The sequence below is a fragment of the Anopheles coluzzii genome, chromosome 3, assembly GCF_943734685.1.
Source record: "Anopheles coluzzii chromosome 3, AcolN3, whole genome shotgun sequence".
Taxonomy (NCBI): Eukaryota; Metazoa; Arthropoda; class Insecta; order Diptera; family Culicidae; genus Anopheles; species Anopheles coluzzii.
In genome coordinates this window covers 18,479,298-18,502,800 of record NC_064671.1, presented here as the reverse complement: position 1 = coordinate 18,502,800, position 23,503 = coordinate 18,479,298, and the positions used below count along the sequence as shown (strand labels likewise).

General features: G+C 46.6%; 1 protein-coding gene across 15 annotated transcripts in view; it reads right to left on the bottom strand.

Annotated features, from left to right (window-relative positions):
* Positions 1-23,503, bottom strand: part of LOC120958427 (filaggrin) — a 102,758-nt gene that overhangs the window by 12,804 nt on the left and 66,451 nt on the right. For 11 of the 15 annotated variants that reach the window (XM_040381226.2, XM_040381227.2, XM_040381228.2 and 8 more), the window contains 2 exons: positions 365-963; positions 55-294 (listed from right to left, as the gene is read on the bottom strand). In XM_040381226.2, the coding sequence (XP_040237160.2) occupies positions 55-294; positions 365-963 (839 nt within the window). Of the gene's footprint in view, positions 1-54; positions 295-364; positions 964-1,814; positions 4,539-9,929; positions 10,718-11,302; positions 11,879-23,503 lie in introns of those variants that run through there. The other 4 variants (XM_040381243.2, XM_040381244.2, XM_040381246.2 and 1 more) reach the window with 4 other exon arrangements.

Sequence of the window (23,503 nt, the reverse complement as noted above, 5' to 3'; positions counted from 1 at the left end):
AGCTGGGTTTGCATTTGGAAGGGCTTTGACTCCCCCTATCCTTGTTCCCCCTACCTTTGGCTTGGACTAGTCGATCTACTGCGTGAGTGTCGATTTGTTTGGTCATTTACATAATGTACAATCGCTGACGTGACTTCTATGATGGAGGATTGAATTTCCGGCGTGACGACGGACTCGTCCTTCTGCTGCTGCTGCTGCTGCTTGCCCTTCGGCTCATTCGACTGTTGCTGCTGCTGCTGGTGGTCCTTCTGTTTGCTCGAGCCTTGCTGCTGTTGCAGCAGTGAAGATGCCAATCTAAAAGCAAAAACAAAAAAGCAAACGTTAATGCTGGGCTTGCCACTTGGTGCGCACCGGCAGCGCGTACCGTTCCGCGGGCGTGCGCGGTTGCGACAGCTTCTCCTGGCTGCGCCAACCCAGGTACGGCTGGCGGAAGGAGTTCCGGATCGTGCTGCTGCCGTTGCCGTGGTTCGCACCGGTCGCGGCGGACGCGGTCGAGTAGCCGGAGATGACGCTCGCGTTCAGGCCGCCCCGGGTGAACGAGCCGCGCGTCGACACGCTCGGGGACGTCTGGTTCGAGTTCAGGTGGGACGTGGACCATCGGGAGAAGCCGGTCTGACCGTGGTGGCTGTGTGCGGAGGGGCTCAGCATCACTGGACTACGGTCCGACCGGTGCGATCCGAGCGAGCTGAGCGAAGTGGTCTTCGAGCTCAGCCCGGTCCACCGTCCGACGTCGCTGTTGCGCTTGCGCAGTATGCCGCCGCCGCCGGTGCCGGTGCTTGCGCCGGCGGTACCGGCGGCCGTGATCGGTCCGGCCGGCGTCGCGTTGCCCGGACCATCCTTGCCCGAGTATTGCTTGTACCAGTCGGGGATGTTCAGCCGCTGCAGGGAGGCCTGCACGCGCAGCTGATGCTCGCTCAGGTTGGTGCCCGTTTCGTGTGACTTCTGTAGCTCATTTTCCGGCGGCTGTTGGGGAAGGGAGAGAAGACAAACAAAAAAAAAAGAAAGATTAGAAATGTATTTTGAGCTTGCGTGGTCGAGTCGCAAAAGCTTAACATTTGAACGGTTTGAATGACACATTCAATGGAGCTCGAAAGTGATTCTTTCCTGCTTGCATCGCTTCAGTCGCTTCGCGCGCAGTGTCGGCCCGTCTTACACAAATTCCTCCCCCGCTTGGGGCACCATGTTTCAAGCACCGACTAATAGAGCGTGAAAAATCGCTCCATGAACCTCAATTGGACGCTCAAGTGGGTGAAAGATGAGATGTTTTGGGGGCCTGCTGGTGTCTATGATCAGCCAATCAAGTGGATTTGGTCGTCATGTTTAAAGCAGAACCCACATCACACACTCTTCGCCCTTGATTGACAGCTTAAACTGGGCAAAATGGGCGTCACAAATCCAACAGGATTGATCCGAAACGAGCTCACCAGCGCAAAGACTTCAAAGCCAAGCAACGGTTGCGAAGATGATTGAACGTTAAATTAAAACAGAAACACGCGCACCGTTGCTTGGTTTGAAATCTTTTTTTTGCATTTATTGGTAAGATCTTAAGGAGTTACTGTACAATCTGTCTTTGGAATTGAAAAGCCACCAAGTTGTGTTGCTATTTTTTTTAAGACGCACATCATCTACACTACAACTCACTTTCGCCGCCGCACGGCACACTTGAGCCTGCGGGCGGGTGGACCCAGCGCCTTCGCCACCGTCCGCCGCACGGTGCTGGCACACTTGCGCAGAAACGGCAGCACCCGGTCCCGGTCCCAGTACATGCCACAGTCCACCGTGTAGAACGACCGGTCCCTCGCCCGCCCCTTTACCTCAAACACCATCCGCACGACGAACCGGAACTCGTCGGCTGTACCGGGCGCCGGGCGCGGCCGCCCATTCGACTGCCCGTCCGCCACGTCGATCACGAACTCGACCGTTATCTTCAGCATCCGGCCGGTCGCCTCGTCCACCGCAATCACCTCCAGCTCGACGCAGTTTTCGCCCGCCGCACTCGTCGCCAGCGCGTCGATCCGATACCGGCCCGTCCCGATCGCGGCACAGAACGCATCGGCACCGTCGGGCGAGCCAGCGGCCGGCCCGACCATGCGCGTCTCGAGCAGCACCTGGTCGCCCCGGCCAATGTTGGCCTGGATGAGGGCCAGCACCGTGTGGATCAGGCTCAGGTGCGACCGGTTAAAGATCGTGTCCAGCAGGTAGAGCCGGTCCCGGTCGGCCGCACCCATCCGCACGAACTGCTCCGTCTCGATCAGGTTGTGCATCTGCAGCCGGTACGTTTCGTGCCGCAGCCGGTAGTGCAGATCGAGGGCGGACGCCTGGGCCGGCCCTGCCACCATGCCGCCGGCGGGGACGGGGGGCTCGATATTATTCACTGCTGCGCGTGGATGTGCCGCGCCGTCCACTTGCGGTCGTTCTGGCGGCGTCGTGCTGCTCGCTTCCTCCTTGACGGTGGGCGCCGGCTCATCGAACGCATGCTGCCCGAGCACCGACCGGACGTGCCGCTCCTCGATCTTCTCTATCTGCTCGATCGCTTCCCGGACGTGCTCGCTAAAGTTGGGCAGCGCGCCGCCATGCTCCGACCGCTCCCGGCTGCGGTACTGCAGGAACAGCTCGTTGATGTTGCGCACGTAGCATTTGTCGCGGTCGGACGACACCGCCGCACCGGGGGCCGGCCGTTCGTTCAGATTGTGCCGATCGCTCTGCTTCACCGTCGCGTGCTGCACCTTCGGCGCCGCGTTCACTATCTTGACCGTCGTCGGGACCGTTGTCGGCTGCCGGTTCATCACCCGTCGCCCATCAGCAGCGGGCTGCGACTGGTGGCCGCAGCGCGGTCCGCCGGCACTGTCCGGGTCGGCCGGTTTCGTGCCGTGCCGCTTTCCCCCGCCGTTGACCGACTTTTCCGCCGGCCCGATGGGGTTGTGCTGCATCGTAATTGGCACTTTCTTCGCATCCGCTGACCTTACCGATTGGCTGAGGTTGTTGTTTTTGTTGTTGCACGGTGCCGACAAATGGATGCTGCGCTGGTGTTCATTTTCACCTTCGAACATCTGCAGCAGCTGCGCGTTCAGCCGGCCCACCGGTTGCTTCGGCGGCCGCCGACCCGGCTGCTGCTCCACATTCGTGTCCCACTCTCGCAGCACCGCTTTCTTCTTGCTGCGCTCCCGCCGCTTCGCTTCATCTGCTTCACCGTCCAACGCTGGGCAATCATGTTCCACCGCCGGCAGCTCCCGATCCTCTTCCGCGAGCGTGACGTCTTGGTCGAAGTACTGGAAGATGTTGAGGAAACTTTTGCGCGTCACGAGCGGCGCCGGGTCGTCGCGCCCGATGCGCCTGTTGTGCGGTGCGTCCGCCGACAGCAGCGACTCTTCCGAGCTGCTCGGGTAATAGCAGGAGCTGGACGTGGGCGTTCCGCCGTAGCTGCTGATCTGGTCCGGCTGCGCGTACCGTGCCAACGACTCGCACAGGCTGTACCGATCCCGCTCATCCTCCGAGCAGCTGGCCGCCGGCTCGACCGTGTGATCGGGCTGCTGCGCCCGTAACTGCGCGTGGTACGTTTCCTCCAGCGAGTGGACGAACAGGTCGAAATCCTGCGCGCTGAACGAGTTCGTGTCGATGAAGTAGCTTGCGTTCGCGTCGTCCGCCAGCAGCTCGTCGGCCGGCCGGTGGTAGCTGTTCGAAGCCACCCCTATCGATGCCATCGCTTCCGCTTGTCGCACCCACTGCCGCCGCACCGCACTTGCACTTTACAATCGAATATTAAGCTTTTAAATTGCCAAACTAATCACACGCACACAGCACATTTGCTTTCACTCATCATCCTCCGATGGCAGGGTCCAATTATTCCAATTATGTGGCGCTCGTTTCGGTGAAACTCTGCCGGTGCACGCTTGGGAAAGTTCGCTAATTTGAAGATAGCTTTTCAACAATTGGTTAGGTTGCGGCTGCGACCTGTACCGTTTGGCTGGTGTTAGCTTTCTGATGCGACTGTCTGCTTGTTTGGTGCGAGGAAGGCTTTAGAATCGCTTTTGCTACCCCGATGTACGAACGGGCGAATGATGTATTTTCGTCCCCAAAGAATTAGGTTTGCTAAACGGGTAAGTTTTTGCCCGGGTAAGTCCTAAACATAATGGTCAGTTTGAAAGTATTACCTAACGTTTAGGATTTTTCCAAGGGAAAAGTGGAGCCCGAACGAGATTAGGTAAAATTCGGCTACCTGTGTGCCATTTATTCTTCTTAAAGTTTTATTATCTAAGGGTAATAAATGCCGAAATGCACCTAACCAACCAAGAATTTTATGAAATCGCTTGCTCAGCAAATTCAAGGTAATATTTCTTAACAATTAAGTACCGACGGCCTATACCAGAGATATACAAATTCCGGCTTTGCAGCTTGATTTATATGAAGTCTAAACAGTACGATGTGAGCATAAATTTGTGGTACTTTTACAGATTTAAAACTCAAGAAAGTGCTATTAGTTGCAAAATCACAAATTTAAAAGGATATTGAAAGGGGTTTTGGTAAAATCTGGACATTAGAAACAGGCACCAATTACTAAAGAGGAACCTTTATTTTTAAGGGATATAAAAATATTGTACATTGAGCACTTACCAGCTTGACAGAGGTTTCATGAGTTGAAATTAACAAAATGAACTAGTAAACAATTTTTATTTGTTTAATAAATTTGAATAGTTCAAGGACCAACATCTTTAAAATAAATTATTGAGGACTGCTGGCTTCGTTGCATCCTTATAGCCTGATTCAAACTTTTTTTCAAATCTAATAGGTTTTATCATGTTTACCGTTTTTTTTAATTTTAAAATGTGTATTATTCTTTTTTTATGAATCAATTAAAATAAAAAAGTTCAATACATTGAAAAGAAGGAAAATAAAACCTGTAAAGATTGACGTGTTTGCTATCGTGTGAATTAGGCAAGAGGTCTTCAAATTAAGGTCCGCGGAAAAATGCGGCCCTCGAGACCCTAAAAAGTGGCTTGCAAACCCTTTCTACATTTTGTATGAGTGGCTTTTATTTTAAAATTTCGTGAACATTATGGCCAGACCCTTGCTGAATGTCACAAAGCATTGTCTGACTTTATAGGCTCCACACATTAATTTAATAATATTTCATAAATTAATAATATTCAATTTTAACATATTTTTGATTCAGATGGTATGAAGTGGTTTAAAAATGTATGTAAGTGGTATCACAATCGCAAAACATAGTAAATATAATTTACTAATGCTCCAAACTCTGTGAGATAAATGAAAGCTTTTTTTAATCTTTTTAGTTGCTTAAACCAGTGTCCGTAAAAGTTTCCCAATCCTTGGTCTGTAGTCCATAGATGAATGGTATGCCAATAGATGAAAAGAGCAACATTACTGTACGACTTACCGGCCGATGACGTTGTTTCTTTTGTTTGATTTATGTAAAGTTCTCTGCTCCTCCTCAAAAGATGTCTTTTATGTCATGTATGTTTTCCTATTCGTGAGAATAACAACAATGAAAAGCACAAATCTAGGACAAACTTAGTGTCGGTTACAGTCCGCTTTGCCTGCGGATCGATATCTCCTAACCTACAGCACCATCGTCGTACATCGTGACTTACTCGCCCCTATATTAGTTGTGCGTCTAGAAACAAAAACTCCGCTTCCTACTTCCTCACTGACCGAGCGCGCACCGTTTGCTTAGCGAGCAAATGGGAGAACAAAATACTAATGTCCTGGCAGAGTGTAAGTGCACCGCTCATCCCAGCCCACATTAAACTGCCCCCGGAGCTAAAACACCGTTTTCGCTAGAACATTGCTGTGTACGGTCACCGCTAGCGGGAAAGTCAGCGCAGACGTTCGTGCGCCAGCCAAACCCTTAGCAGCCAGACATTCTGTCGCAATGCTCATCCTTCATGGTTGGCGCCAAGCGGGGAAGGAAGCAGTATAAAAATGGAAAAACCAAACCATTTGCTTTGGTAGTACACGCAATGCTGCGTTCGCCTGTCGGATGATCCGTTCGAACGGCTTGCAGCGCATACTCGGCTAAAAAAGGACACTGGACCCTTGTCCTTGCCATTTGTTTCTGTTTCTCTCTCTCTTTCTCTCACACACACACACACACATGGGTATATCCCTGTATGTACTGGAAGCAAATTGTTCACCTTCACCAGTCCTCGAACTCAGAAATAAACGTGTGAAGCGTAACCGTTTTCCGGTCCTGCCCGCATGCCGCCCACGTGGCCCGTTCGGTGTCAGCGAAAATGGTGTTATTTCTTGATTATTGCAATCTCGCATGCACCGTGTCCAATTTGCGTGTGACACCGACACACACGGTTCATGAAGGGTCGCTTTATGGCTTTAAATGTCACCCCAGAAGCCTGTAAGCACCTTCTCAGGCACTTTTAATTGTGAAATGTGAAGCTGATGAGAAACAGCAAAAACACATTCCAACACACATACACGCCAGCTTACATCCAGCCAAGGGTTTTTTGGACGAAAGGATCGTGCAAAGCTGAAAAACGTCACCCTTTTGCACAATACACACACACAAACAAACAAACAAAAAGAGCTTTTATCGCATATCTCGCGGATTGTGTTGTGCGCCATTGTCGATTGCCATTGTGTTGCGCCCGTGACAATGCCTTTCCTCATTACAGGGTTTCCCACGATTTATTGGTTGGTTCCCACGATTTATTGGTGCGTTCCCACGATTTTTTGGTCATTTCCCATAATTTTTTGGTAGCAACCCACGATTTATTGGTCGGTTCCCAAATATTATTGGTCGGTTCCCAAATATTATTGGTCGTTTCCCAAATATTATTGGTCGGTTCCCAAATATAATATAATATAATACCGACCAATAATATTTGGGAAACGACCAATAATATTTGGGAACCGACCAATAATATTTGGGAACCGACCAATAAATCGTGGGTTGCTACCAAAAAATTATGGGAAATGACCAAAAAATCGTGGGAACGCACCAATAAATCGTGGGAACCAACCAATAAATCGTGGGAAACCCTGTAAGTTGTGACACATTTTTCCCACCGTTTTGTTTACACAGCCACAACCGCCTGGTGTTGTTCAAACCGCGCCAGCCAGGCTATCAGCCGGGACATTTCATTTTGTCAAGCGAGCCTTCCCGACCAACACACCGGCCAGAGAACGGAGCTTTGACACTCATTCGTTCGGATTGCGCTGCCATTTGGTTGATCTGCTGCCTGGTTGTTTGTGGTTCGTAGTGATGTTATTGTCGCTGCTTTTTCTCATTATTGCAAGCGACACAAGCCAAAACCGGGCCAACCAAGTGGCGGGCACCATATCCTTGCTGTATGTTTTTGAGCCGCCTTTACCACATCACCAAGCGTGCCTTGCCGTGTGGTTTCCACAGTTTCCCCGGGTAATGGTACATGCTTTTTCCCCCATTTTAATGTACCCCGCTACCGTTTCGTCCGTGGGGTTTTGTTTTATTCTCTCCTTTTTGTCTTCTTTGCTTCTTTCGAAGTAGAATGGGGCAAACCCACGGGAAAAGGTAGCCGGATTCCCTAGAGGGGAAAGGTATTCGCTTACGTCACTGTATCGGATCGCTGCGGGACCGTATCCTGTGGGAGTAGCCTTTCCCGGTGGCTTTCATGGGTACCATTTTGATGGCACGACGGCAACGAAATGGCACCAGTACACAGGTACGTTTGGGTTGATTTGTCACTAAGACATTTTAAAGGTAAAGTTGATAGATTGACTGTCCTAATTCTAATGCTTTGCGTTCCAGAGCAATTTTCGACGAGGTAGGTCCTTGTTTTTATGACATACTTTCACGAAAAGTTCTTCAATCTTTGGTTATTTTCAACAACCACTTTCAACCGCCGGTTCTTTTCTTCGCTCAAAGTAAAGGACTTGTCAAACTGCAACAGCTCCACACTTACCTAAAACGAGAAAAAATGGGTAAGAGAGAGAAAAAAACAAAATATTAGTTTTCTTTGATACAACAGAAAAGCATAGAATAAAAAAAAGATGCAAAACACAACATCAATGAACCTCAGCTCAGTTCGTACGGGAAGGAACATAAATTATTTACATCGCAACGACACACGGATGACGTGTGTGTGTGTGTGCCCCGCATACGGGGCGAAATACCAAGAATTCCATTTCATTACCCGAATAGCGTGCAGCCGGTTTGGGCAAAAACATTAGGAGAACCCCCAGCGGATGGAAAGAACCCGAGCCCGGCGGGTTCGCCCCGGCAAACGATGTTGTAAACACAGCCCGACGCGTCTGGTGTCAGGCTTCCGCAACGTTCGTGTTGGATCCATCAAAGGTTCGGCTTTACACGGTCACCTTCCTAGACGGACCACCCTCACAGCGGTATATACCAGGCATGAAGCAAGATCTTGCAGGGGAAAAGAAAGCAATGTGGCTTTTTAAAATGCACCAAACATTGTTAATTCATGGTAGCATTTAAGCTGGTTGTATTTCCACTCCTTCACTGCGGTGGAGTTGGAGATGATGCGGTTTTTGGAGGTGTTTGTTTGGGTGCAATAGTTACCTCCACAGCTTGTTACAATGTTAACTTCCCAACCCAGCTGGTTTGGATAGTGTCGCAAGTGTCGTCAGTAGCAAAAAACAGACGACACACCCAAACCCCAAAGCGTGACCTGGCCGGCCAGCGGTATGGAAATTGTGTAATGTTTGCACCCCATGCACATCGATGCATCATCGAGCTGTAAGGAAGGGCCCTTTGGCTTTCACTTTGCCCACAGGGAACTCAAGCGGAACCGAAACAAGAAAACACAACCAAACCTTAATGTCCAACGATGAAAAATCACCTTATGAACAAAACAAAAAAAAAAACAAAAACGATGTTTGCTTCAGGTTGTTGCAAAACCAAACAGCACACAGCGGACACATAATCGTGCTGTAGACGTCAATTTTTAGTCTCTCTAGCACCGTGAGGGGCTCCCGTCTTTTTAGGGGTGGGAAGATTTATTAATTACACGCTACATTTCCCGACGTGTGCTTCCAGCGAGACGATGAGCGGACTAGCCGAGAGATACTAAGAGAGGGAGAGAGAGAGAGAGAGAGAGAGAGAGAGAGAGAGAGAGAGATAGATGAAGAAAGAGAGAGGGAGAAATGCTCACGCAAAAATCACGTGTTAGGGAGCAATGTGAAAATGAAGAAGTGACTCCACCAGCTGCTAACTAACATCGATCTTTCGCTTTCCTTCATCTCTTCTGTGAGGAAAGTATGGGTTGGAGGAGAAATGTTTGATTACATAAACAACATGCACGATTTTTCACCCCCAATGTGCGGGACTTTTTTTTTCGAGGAAATACGACGGATCGTGTTGGGAATTGCATCTCACACAAACACAATTGAGCGATTAAATCCAACCTCAAAGCAAAAGGGCTTTTATGTCGTTCCTTATCGAAGCTTCAGAGATATGCAGCAAACGCGTCTTCTCATCTTGACGACCTACTCATTATGCTCAGGTTCTTGAGTAAATGACTTCCAACGAGTTATCTCCATCTCAAACAAGTGTTTTTTTCATTCTGCTGCATCTTAAAGGCTGCATTGCTTCATTTGCAATTACATAACGCGCAAGAAGGCTCAGTAGGGTCGGTACATCCCGGAAATGACAAATGACTCGGGTTCTGTTTGTTTACATCAGCTACGTACACACTGTCGCCACTATCATCTCCGTTGTTCAAACAGAAAGCTCAAAAGCTTTGTAGCAGCAAGAGCAACATCATCTCTCCAATCCCCTCACTCACTCTCTCTCCTATTCTCTACAACCCTTTCTGGTATCCTTTTTTTGCTCGACGCGTTTCTTCGAGGGATAGGCCCTCCTGGCCTCTTCCTGCACAAAACTCATCAATAGCGCGCCCTGAATGCGCCCGTCAAGCAGCTTGTGTGTCCAAACTAAAAATAGCACACACTACCTCTTTAAAGCTCGAACTAATCATCCTTCGCTTCTGCTGCTTCCCGGTCCTGCCACGCACGGCCGGGGTTTTTTGGGGGGTGTGTGTAACGCTGCTCCGGCGCTGCTGCTGGCGTCACGTGTGACAGCTGAGCGTGTGATCGGTTGTCGGTGTCCGTCGGTGTTAGTCGCTATCCTGTTTCGCGTTTCGTATTACACACGCACATCAAAACACTCTCACCCACACACAGACAACATAACACGAGGGTGTGTGTGTGTTTTTTTGGTTATCAGCACAACACTACCGCAGTGGCAGCTGTCAGACCAGCAGCTTCGATGACGTTTCACACGAACGGTAGGCGAAGGACATCGTCTGCGTGCATTTGTGTAAGATGGTAAGGGTTGGAATGGATACTAGGGGACGAGAGCACACACGCTTGCTTCAATAATCACTGCTACTCCCTTCCTTTGCTCTTTTTCCTTCTAATTCTTCCCCCCAAATCGATTGTACTGATGAAGGTTTGAGTTGTTTTTTTTTCCAATCGTGGTGTTAGCTGCACTAATCACGCTCGCTCACTCACAGCCTGCTATACGTTGGCACGCACACACACACAGACACACACACACACAATCACATGATGCTCCTTATTTACACGCTGTGACTTTTTGCCCTTCTTTCGTACAAGGATGCGCCTTCTCACGTGAGCGTTCACGCTTTCGAGCACTTTTCTAGCAGTATGTTAATGCACACGACGCACCCCCTTAATTACCCACAGACACAAACACAGACGCCCACATGCACAAGACAGACTGAAATGTGTAACGAAGATAGTGGAAGAAGAAGAAGAAGAAGAAGAAAAGCAGAAGAAATGGTGCACAAAAGAACAACGGAAAACGGAAACAAGAAGCTTTGGGAGCAGAAACTGTCTAATAAATTGCAAGAGAAGTTATACTACGGGGCAAAAGGGCTCGTACTATAACTCGAAAACGGCTAAACTACAATCAAACGAACGGATTTTAACAATATTTTAGTCAATACACCAACTGCTTTACATGTAAATCTTGAATCTTCATCGCAAACGACAAAAAAGTAACTGCAGAACAGAAAAGGAGAGAGAGAGAGAGTACAGTAGAAAGTAACAAAAAGAAAATTCGCGTTTGAAAAGTCCTTGAAAGATCACTTCTTGTCTTTAGCAACAACAACAACAAAAGTAGCTACACGATGAGGGACGGCAGGCAAAGGGGCCAATTCATCCACCCAGCAAAAGGTCAAACGCTTTGCAATGCTTGATTAACGCAACGTAAGCTCAATCATGATGCACAGTGCACAACAGAGGACGATAGAAAGCGGGCGGAAAACGAATAGTGTAGTATAATAGAAAGGGCGGCAGTGACAGTCAAGGCAGTAATTTTCCTCCTTTGCAGTTAACACTGAAAGCAGCACCACACTTTAATGCTATCTCTTTGGGGGCGCGGATAACGCTTCCTTCCAACCACTTGGGCTGCCTTTTGCTCTCTTGGGCACTCCGCTCCCAGTCGGGATGTCGTAAGGGCTCGTCGTCCTGTGAATATAATCCAAACAGCAACGCCACACAGAACGCACGTCAACTTTTACACATTGCACAATCTCGACAATACTTCCGCAGTGATTGGGAGGCGGTTGCTGCAACTGCTGTATCGATAACTCGCCTAATATGCAGTGTATCGCCCCATTCTATCACTGCTAGGAAACCAACGGCACACAGCACAGTAATAAACGGCAACCCTGGCAGGGTGACGGCCACGGCGAAGAAGCAGCGTCGAACAGGCGGCTATACTATTTTGTGCCCTTTGCCAGCGAGCAAAACGCAACTGGCACCCTTCACGCACGGATCGCGAGGACTCGCGTGACGTTGGAATGACCTCGGGTTGGAAAAATGTGTGCTGTGTATGTGTGTGGGGAAAAGCTCTGGCGATATGGGAGGGAGCTATTGTACGGGGGAAAAACAGCACGCGGAAAAACAAGAAAATTCATTCTCCGAGAGAATGCAATGTGCAAGAGAGAGTCTACTACACACCGGCACACCAGTGGATACAGTGACTGACATTGCTGTAGGTGTAGTTGGTAATATTAGGCTTATTAATTCACTCAGCATGGAGTCCAAGTATGGATGCAAAAAGTTGTACAAACTACCCGCAAACAATTGCTATTTTATTCTTACAACAATTCTCACAATTTTAAGTTACAAGATAAACAAAAACAACAACCATTAATTTGATATTTTAAACTAGCCTGAAGGTGCATTGAAATTAACATTTGAAATTCTACGCTTACGTAGACAATAAGTCAAAGATTAGTCCCTTAAATCAATAGTTTGAATTGTGGCCAGGACTGTCTTCGCATATTAGAAAATCCAGAAATGACTGAGAAATTTAGTCTTCTCTACTAATCTACTCGACTTATTTTATTTTAGGTTTTAAGTATTTTATTTAATTAGTTTATTTTATTTTAACAATAAAATTATGATTGTTTCATATGAAATACTTCAGGTTGTTTTGTTGTTTTTGTTTGAAGTTTTGGTAATTTCTATTTCTAGAATATTAGAAATTACTGAGCACTAAATTAGCATAAAGGACCGCAGCAACCCAGAGCATGGCAAAGAATTGAAGTGATGTTGTATCAATTGAGATTAAAATATCCCAAAAATATGCAAGATATCCAAATTTGGCATTACAAGTTTAGGATAACGTCATCAACTGCTCTGAAATGTAAATTCACTTAAAGGAATTGCTACTACTGTACATACTGAGAGTCTACTCTCGTTTTGCGAAACAGTCTCTCTCTCTCTCTCTCTCTCTCCCTCTCTCTCTCTCTCTCTCTCTCTCTCTCTCTCTCTCTCTCTCTCCCACTCTATCGCTCTTTCAATTCATTTCTGTAGGATGAGATAATAGGAAAGGATATTACCACGTGAGAGTCCATTTGACATTGGAACACTTTGCTCTGGAGGACCTAGTGTCTGAGTGAGTGTATGTGTGTGTGAGTGCAAAATAGGAGAGCATTTGGCAGCTGTCGGTAGTGTGTCAGTGTGCTCCAAATGACAATGCCGATACCGTCGATAGAGCTTTCTTGGGGCGTGCGCATGTGTATGTGCCCCACTGCCATTGTACACAAGACTGGCAGCGGGGGGTGTGTACGTACTTGACACCAACAACAAAGAAGCAGAAGGTCCTTTACGCACGATGACACGTCACAAAAGGGGGCTCGCGCGTACTAACAGCGGGCGCTCGAAAGGACATGCAAACGACGCGAAGCTTTCAAATGGGGAGCTTTTGCAGTGAAAGCTTTCCTATTGGAGGACCAGCAGTAAAGAGTAGGCGAATTTTAGTAGAATATAGAATAGTATAATGCTGAGTGTAGGGTTTCCCGAGGTTCAGAGAGATGATTTCCATAAGTTTAGAAATTAAATCAAAAATAACTTTACAGTTCAACCGATTCCTACAGCAGATGGCACAGACACGATCGACGCATGTGAGTGTCCTGTCAAAATATCCTTTCCATGACATTTTCCGATGACCTAAGGGGCATCTAAGAGACATCTACCCGAACTCACTAAACCTCACCCGAAAAAACGACACACATCTTCATGGTGACATATTTCCTCCGTTTGATGGACGGCTGAGTGCCTTTTTCCCCTTCTTCGGCAGAGGCCGAGAGTGTCCTGCTAACCTAGTTTCGCACTGCGCATGCGACGCGCTGTCATTCCACTTCAGTAAGCGGGGAGCTTTCGTGCTGCTGTTTTGTTTTGCTAACGCCAAAAGCCCACCGTACGGGAAACTTTAGGAAATTCGGAGCTTCGGAAAATCGTATTTTCCCCGCCACATTCTGACATTAACCCGAAGCGGATGGTGTGTCGTAGTTGTAGTAGGCAGTAAAATTGTACGGGCGGCAGTGTTTGCGCATTTCTAGGCATACAGGAAACCAAACGGATGCGGTCTGGTGGCGAGGACGACACTCCCGAATGCGGGACCGTGTGTCGGTGTCTTTGTGCGAGCATCCTGCTTCAAAGCCAATGTCAACGGACGGCGCTCGCGCTACTGTCAGTCGCAGGCGGATGAAGAATGGAATGGGTTGCTCCATGCGCCCATTTAAAGCGAGGGTGGAGTGAATGTTTAAGGTGGAGAAAGACGAGATTTATGCAACTTTCGCAGAACTTTCGCAGCTTTGCGCCGCGGAAGGAGCGATTACGATGGCACGGGAACCACCGGAACGGGAACACTGTAACGATGTATTTCCTTGAGGAGAAATGAAATTAAATAAGATTATTTGCTTAGCAGTGCCGTTTTAACGTTTACCCGATTTGCTGCTTTATATTGCATTCTCTAGCGAGATCAGGTTTGTTCTGTCGAAGGGGGAACCAGGAATGCATCCTTTGCTTATCCGCACTCCAGTTCCGTTGCTCTGCGGTTACTTGACCTGGTACGTGCCCCACTCGAGCAGTAATTGAAGGTAAACAGCAATGCAGGAAATGTTGTGTCAGCAAAACTTCAAACCATCGGTAGGGAAGCTTCGAAAGGCTTTCCACTTCTGAATTTTCTGAACCCTTCGAACTATCACTGTCTCTTTTCATCAGACCAGAGGACATCTGCCCACCATAAATTGCAATGGTTGAATATTAAATGAGTCTCATTAATCGTATCCCGACCGGCGGTAGAGACGCTGATCGATACTCCACTAGGGCCGCTGCCCTACTGGCCGAGCCAATCAGGTGAGATCGGCAAGAACCGGTCTCCCTTTCGGGTTCGATGCATGAATAATTTAATGACCATAAAAATGAGTACCTGGCGAGCAGAAGAGGCTGGATGATGGAGATATCTTTGCCTCGAAAGTGATTTTTTTACCTTCTAAATTGTAAGCCTACATAAAGCCCTGAAACCAAAAACAAAAGGGCTGCAAGTTTTATAACCCTAAGAGAAAGCGCCGCAATGAGCCATTGTCATTGTAGGTGATTATAAATATTTATTGTGAATCATTGATACCGTAACAGGCTGCTGGTTATAAGCGATGTCGTAACGCTATCGCTTTTCTTTCCAAATAGCCTATGGAAAATCGGTTGTAGAAAAAATCTCAAACACAAATCATACGGTTACACGATTTCAAAAGTTCATCATTTCAACAGTCTTTTTCGTTTATCTTTTTGGAGCATAAACGCATAAACAATGGAGTTTTGGAACGACCCTCCGATTACTACACAGCCACACTCTGCACCATAAAACCCCGATTGCAGTATGACCTTGCATTCAGCGAACCCGAAAGAATTACGGCGCGAAGCATAAATAATCCAAAACAGTGGCACTTTTTACGCAAAAAAGCTGAAGGGTGACACGCCCGAGGCACCGTTGTACCGTGTAAACTGCGTTTTCTGAGGAGTGAGTAACTGGTAAGACGATATTTTACGACCTGTATCACTGTCGCTAATTATGCACGGTACGGTGCGGTGTGCCACTGAGTGCACTGTGGTGTAGGGTTTTTTTTCTTCTTTCGTACGCCGGGGAACAGCAGCCCATTGTTCTCATCAGTTAAGCGTATAACGTTGCAAAAGCTTCGCTGGCGGGAAACCTTGCGAGTTTTCATTTCAAGTTGAACGAAAAAAAAGAATGAACGCTTAAACAAACTTTGAATACGGTTTGAAAGAGCAAATTGGTTAAATAAGCATGGCAAGATCAGTGAGCATGGGTAATGAGTTGTTTGTTAGAGAACAATTTAGTGTGTTTGCGATGAAACGCGTTATCAAACAGAGCATAATTATGGTTTTGTGGTGAGCTTTTAAATTGCATTGAAAGGATAAGGTTGTTTCTCCTCAAAATCCGTAACACTCGGGTCGAGTGTAGAATCGGACACGTAGAGACATGATTCACCAATAAGTACATGATTCTGTTTAAGCTTTTCAACATCTGACTATCGTTTTCCTATTCTGTGACATTTCAACTACAAGTAATTCATGCATTAGTTCATGAAACATTATAAATTATGAACCGGTGCCTAGAATAGAGCAGAGCCTAGTTCGAGAATACATCATTAATAATATTGGATTCCTGATGCATCTGAAATTTGATATTTCGTTTAAATAACGGTACAAGGTATCGAGATATATTCATTTGATTATTTTTTTTTTAATTTGGTAATTTTTATAGAGCCTATTGGAATAACGATTCATCTCTTTAATTACTTTTAAAAGGTTAAGTTCGAAAGAGACATAGATGCCCAAAAGACTCTTCGTGACATACAATAAATCGATAGTATACCTAAAATACATTAAAAAATCGGTAGCAAATCGAACCTTCAAGAACCTTCAAAGATTCGTCAAAAACTCGCTCAAAGCGATTGGGTAGATTCGTATTTGTACACAAACCGGATGCTTCGTAAAGATGTAAGGTACGATTCTTTCGCCATCATTCAGATGATGATTCGATGAACATACGACTCGTGGTTCTAATTACCCTCAGTTGAAGATTCATGTTCGATTCTCCTCCCGGCAATGAATGCTAGACTACTCACGACGAATAATATCTTTGAAGTATACACGCTCAGGTAGAAATGAAACCTAACCTACTTTAAAGAAGTGTCATGTCATCGAAATCTCAATCATACCATCTAACAATCTCTCCCTTAAAGTCGTTCGTGTCCTGTCATCGCCTGCTGCATGATTCATGACGCGCGACTCCGCATCATGCACTCGAACTCAAACGCATTTCAACACACTCACACATTTTATTAACATTCAATCCGATCGATATAAATCAACTCCCGGTGTGTCTGGTTCGTACTCGCCCCAAACAGATGCAAATTTTGCAGTACAGTACCGCTTTCATCATGAGTTAGTAAATTACACTTCACCGCTCAGTCTCTTCGGCCCCTTCAAAACCGTTTCCACCGACCCCGTGTCACGTTTTTCAGGAGTAGAGTGTGTATCTTCGGTCTGACTGCATAAAATATCAACCAATTTGAAATGTTATTATTCAATTGGAGCTGAAGCCGTACCGCTCCGACTCCGTACCAGACCGGTGGGGATGAATTTCTGCTTCACTGTGTGCCACACCGATCGTTAGATAGCGGAGGAAGGCGTGTGGGAGTTTCGCAGTTAAACGATTCCGAGCTGCCGAGAGTAGCAATTACTGCCGCCATTTTGAACTGCACCGTCACCCACCCACCGCAACCCAACTGCAAACGAGCGCGGGGACTAGAGGACATCGGCTCATCGGGCCAATCTGCGCGATGGAAATCGTGAGGGAAGCATTTGTTGGCGGCTTTAAATATAGAAATCCATCCATCTCCCATCCATTGGCCGAGCCACACGTATTTCTTCTCCCCACAAATTCGCAACACGGAAGTGCAACTGCGCGCAGGGAGTGCTGTGCAATGTTGGCCGTTGTGTGTATGTGGCCACTTAAAGCTGCAGCAACAACAACAACAACAAAAACCCCATACGCTTGGCACGTTCCCATCAATCCCGAGCAAGTCGTGGACAACAGAGCGATGGATTGTTCTGTATGGGATGGGTGTTTGCGGCCAAAGGAAATACGTGCGAATGCCACACATTCGGATCGATAAACGATGCTCTGCCGGTATCCGTTTATCCTCCCCGGTTCGTTGCGAGTCATTTTCTTTCCCGCTTGTGGAGCACGATATCTACCGTGCACCACACACAACGAACGGCAGGAGCAGGCAAGGTTCTGCAGCCGTTAAATGATGCCGCATTGAGAGTTTGATGGAAAATGGTACCGGGGGAAGGGGGACAACAAGAAAAACTTCCAACAATGCACCACACACACACACACACACCCAGCTCTGCGGTGAGAAAATTGCTGGGAAGAATTCTTGTGCCGACGGTCCTGGCTCCGGGCACCAAAATGAAGCGGGAAGCTGCGCACCGGGGCCAAAACCTCGAATATGTAGCACGCAGCGCAATACTTCTCTTAAGCTTTTTCCCACAGCACAAAGCGAAAGGTGAAAGCGGACGCCTATAAGCCTTCAGCATAGAATGGGAAGTGCTGTTCTGCGGAAAACGTTTGCTCAACTTCAAAACAACACTTTTTCGCCCGGTAGCGTGCGCCCGCGCCCGGTAATCTTAATCTACTTTACGCCTTTTCAAACGGAAAACCTACGCAAGTTGCTGAAGGCGGAATAAGGGCGGTTAAAGAAAGGGAGATAAAGCTGCCTGTGGTGGAGATGGGAGGCGTAAATAGACAGACGAAACAACCTCTGAAAGGGTAAGCAGTGGTGACTCGCAAAGAAAAAAAAAGTAGTACATCTTCTACGAGGTATATCTAACGGAAACCCCAACAGACACAGCAAAGCCTGCCTTTCTTACAGTTCAGTGAAGCTAATCTGTATGCTAATCGTGCTGTTTTTAAATTTTATTGTGTATTACTCATTGTACGAAAGTTTATACTTAGCCTTATAAAACAATATTACATTGGAAAAAGGCTTGAAAGCTTTACACGAAGGTGATTGCGGACGAGAGACGCTGATTTGTCAACCCAACGTACACAACTCCCTTAACTTCAATTCACAATCACGCGATGAGTGTGAATCTAAAGCGCGTCTTGAATCAGTCAGTAAGTGCATCAGAATCAAGATAGCTAGTGTGCGAAAACAGTCAATGGAAAAAGTACTCCCACCAAGCGTACGTAACGACGTGGGCTGTAAATTGGAGTTTGCAAAGCAAGGAGAAAACTTTGGCGGCCTCTTCATTGACGGACGGAATAATGGACAGAAGCGAGGTAATTCAATTTCTATTCCGGGATTTCATTCAATTCGAGGCAATGTAAATTAGGCACTGTTTTGCCAGGCGCAGACCGAGCGCACTGCTGTACCAGAAGCACGCCGAGGAATGCAAATTGTAAATGCACGATGAATATTTATCGCACCAGAAGAAGAGGGTTGGCTGTGGTTTTGGACTTTCGTCGCAAGCTGATTTCGTTCAGATAGGTCAAAACAATAGCATGGATTCCATATTGATTAGAAAACACAATGCAAGTGTAGCTTCGGTGGTACGATTTTGCACATTTGGCGTACAGAAAACGCAGCACACATGTACATTACATTAGAAATAGAGGCGAAAGAGACTCACGAGATCCAAACCCGCTAAAATACAACAACATCAATATGAAAAATACTTTGGAGTGGAAAAAAGAAAGCATCTTATTCTGTTAATGAAGCCTTTCACGATACTAGATACTTTTTTTACATGGAGTTTGACATTTGCCGATTGAAATGACGTCATCAGTCCATGCAAAATAACACCCCAAATATTAAAAGAACTGTAACCTGTTTTTTAAACAGAAAATGATAAACAAACCTATTCTTCAATGCATGATTGTACACAATTGTCGAAATCCATTGTGGTCCGCCAGCTGTCAATTGGGGTATGGAAAATACAACCGAGATGATAAATATAGTTCGACTGACAAGTTGAAATGGCAGCTTTCCGTCTTAAAACATAAAGAGGGCTGTTATTACATTTGTGCCTAATGGATCATAATATAGAGGTTTGTAGTTTGTATGAGCATATGAGAAAAGAGAGAGAGAGAGAGAGAGAGAGAGAGAGAGAGAGAGAGAGAGAGCGCTAAAAGTATCAGAACTTTATAATTAGAAGTAAAATTACCTAATTTATTTACGAATAACAGCCCAGAAATTGGAGATAGATTTTAGAAATAAAAGTGCAGTGATGTCTTAATACAGAGTAAAACATATTTGTGAGTTCATATACCGGAATTGTGACAAAAAAAAATTGACCTCAAATCTTTCATGGTTTCATTGTATTAGAACCGTCACGCGATGCTAAATTGCTAAATATCCTAGCAATTTCAATATTTCAAATGTTTTTGTCCAGAAACATTTTAGGTCCTGTCTGCAATATTTCTCGCAATATTTCAAAACACTGGACTCTCTTTCTGGTATTATCTTGACGGCATAATGGCATACTTCAGCGTTTCGTTTCTGCAACTAGCAACTAGCAACCACAGGCAATATATAACAATTAATTAAAAACACAAAGGCGCGTACCGCATATTTTTCCAACGCTTTTGTTTCTGTGAGAAAAAGGTACGTTTTGGTCGCTCACGGGGCAAAGGCCCGGAAATAGAACCGCACCGCTGGTGACACATTTCGCCGCATTTCACCGGTTGGGATCAAAGTCAACCTGTCAGTCGCCGTCGGAGAGGTTTCCCCCCCCCCCCCCAATGCCTTTAGTTACCCACGGTTTCCCCTATGCGCTCACATTCTCCGGTGGACACTCATTAATTTGTTGGTGTTTCACATGTCAGGTCGCTAGTTTCCGGTTAGTGGTCAGTCGGTCGGCACAATGTTTTGGCGCGACCCAAAGCCACGGTGGCGGTGGTACCGTTGGCAGCCCTGCAAAGCAAATCGGTCACCACGGCGCGACGTGACTAGCCGTGACAGCCCGTAACAAGATCGGGAAGCACAGGCAAAACACCACGAGACGGTTTCGTTATCTTCGCTCCATTGGATAGTGTTTTTGCGGCGGGGTAAGCTCTCGCGGCATACCTTCAGCTCCAAAAATGGCTCCTCACACCGGCATGCGGAAGGAAATGGGTTGGCATACCGGCACGAATAAGAGAGAGAGAGAGAGAGAGGGATGTCGATCGCTGGATTACGCAAACTTTGTTGGATTACGCGGCTGATTAAGGTGCAGTTTATCGAAGTGCACGAACTATCGATACAAGCTGCTTAGGCGTCACGTGCACAGTAGCGTGCATTCCCTTTTAGTAATACCACGGTCACAACACAACACTATCCTGGCTGCAGCTTACAACAGCAAGCGCGAAAACGGTCGCTTCAAGGCGGGAAAGTTTAACGACGTGAGAATGGTAACATGTGTTGCAACAGTATTCTTCTCGCAACCCAGCTCGCAAAGTGTTAAATTTTATTTTTAGCCAAATGTGCCCTTCCTTACTATATCCCGGGCTGTTGGCTGCTGCACAATGTAGTAGCGATGAGAAACATTTCGATTAGCGAAATACATCCTCCTACATCGGTCGATACATCGGTAGCACTGCGAGGCGTCAAGACGTCCCGTGCATCTTTACAACGCTGTGTGTGTGTGTTTAGCGATAGGAACCAGGGGCAGGGCAGAACACTGTGGCAAAAATAGACCCACAGAATTCCAGCTCATGGTTGAATGTGCAAGAAAAGCTACGTAGCCCGAAGGTTTCCCCGCCCTGGTGAGATGGATCAAGGCGAACGGTGGAAAGATGTTGCTATGCTTCGCTGCAACTTCAATAGAAGATGACACACACACACCCGCCGCACACATGGAGGAACCTTTCCAGAAGATGTACTTTTATTAACCATATAAACCTTAAAGAGTTGGGCAACAGCATCAAGCATGATTCAATTTGTTCCACCATTTACGGCACAACACAACTTCCAAACGACGGGATGTCGCTCGCTATCTCACTGAACCTGATCCCACTTTAAAGCCATTTCCCTGAGGGGAAAACGGAGCGATTTCCATGCGTTTGCTTGTTTAAAAAAGAAAAAGAGAGAAGCAGCAAACGTCACCTCCACTGTGCCCTTTAGGATGGTTTACTTTACCAAACCCGGTGCTATCAGATTCATCTCATAAATCACACGGACTAACGAGTCCAAATGCAACAGACTCTACCCGCGAGTGATGCTGCCCCAGACCACGAAAGCAGTAGGGAGAGAACATGATGGAGGAATTTTTCCGAAAAGTTCTACGAATAAATCAAAACAAAATGTGTGTAGGTGGTCGCATACATCGCCCAGTTTCTCCCTCACACGGCGGAAAGAAGACGTGCGAAAAAGGGCAGCAAACATGTACTAACTAGGTTGCTGCTGTTGTTTGTGGATATGTTTGAATTTTCCGCTTCTTTTTCCCTTTTGATGAGGTCGGATGAGGTCGAGCTGGGAAGTGGGTTGGCGGTTTGGTAGCCCGCCCACCCAAGGACACGCTGCTGTTCATTAGTGAACGAGCCCGGAGCTCACACGATGAGCTAATTCGCGCGAAAACGTGAAGCCGATCCTAATCCAGCACACTGAATGGAAATGTGAAGTAAATAGCTACAAATCGTTGCCACTAATGGAATTGCACATCACAAACCGCAGCTTTCCTTCGTATGTGTGTGTGCACAGGAAGAGCACATACGTTGATGTACATTTTGCATGAATTATTAAACTCCAAAGGAAAGGACCTGCCCAGAACCACCTGTGTGTATCGGTGAAAACGGGAAGCAACATGAGCGCGGCAAAAGATAGAACACCTCTACTTGACCTTTGCCATGATCTGTCCGGCCGTCCCGCTCGAAAGCATTATCCACCCTACTTGTTCGCCCTCGTCCGCCCTTGACACTGATTGTTTCGCAAGCTTCAATCCCTCCTCTTCCTCCGTTGCGTAACACCACCGTGGACGGCAAGGAACGAGTTCGCTCAGCACAATCAATCAATCTCGTCAGAACGACAGTACGACGATTGCCAAGTTGCCCACCTTCCCGTGCCGTTCGATTTCGCTAGCCTTGAACCTTTGGTTTTAATGTCGAGCAATGTGGCAAACATGGCAGGAACAACAGCAAGAAACAAGCAAAAAAAAAACATGCCATTCTCAACATTGTCATCGTTAGCTGAAGCTGCTGATGCTGGGCATGGAGGAGATATTGTTTGCTCGCTGCTCGCGACGGGATTAGAGAGTAACCTTTAATGGTATCGCACACTCCCGCCGTTCGTCGACTATCGGTTACGTCTTGCGAGTGACACAATTCTGTGTATGATTGTATCTTTCATTCGTTCGTTCGAGATGGCCGAGGGCGAGGCGCAAATGGCCGGAAGGATGCACTTTACGCTCTGTCATCAGCTGCCACCCACAGTGACACAATCAGATGTCTCCGCTCGCGGAAACCCAATTGCATTCGATGAATGTAATATACAGCGATGTATACGCTTGTCTGTCGCTTATTTAAACAACGGATTGTGCAGTTCAGTTCGTAAGCGGGGTTCAAGAGCTCAAAAGTTCTGGCGATTCTCCAAGTGGAGCAGAAATTAATATTTGCTAGAGTGTGTGAATACTTCTATTTTTATAAAGGATAAACGTATTTTGCTGGTAAAAAAGGGAAATTAAACTATTCAGTCCAAAACTAAACGTACTCATAGGCTTTTGCAAGACGTTAAAAATTGAAATACTGGTATTGGGTTTAGAAGTATCCAAGGAATTTCAGAAGTAATTTATAAAGCCCATATCCATAAAACAACTAAAATAGGCAATGGGACGGTTCACAATTTGTATTGTACTTTTCAAAGGGAAATTTCAGGTTCTTTTGCAGGATTTTGCGCCTCCAATAGTACAAGAGCCATACCACAATTGACTGGAACGTTAGTAGATGTTAGAAAACAGTATACATATAATGTATTCTACAGTACAAGTTATTTGAATATATAATTGATAGAATTTTTGTGAAGAACAAGCGACAATTCAATTTGATTCTGATGTACAAGCATATTCCTTCATGATACTTCAATTCCATCAACATACATCGGTACTACGGAAACTTTCACTATAATTGGTAAAATTAGCCAGGCAT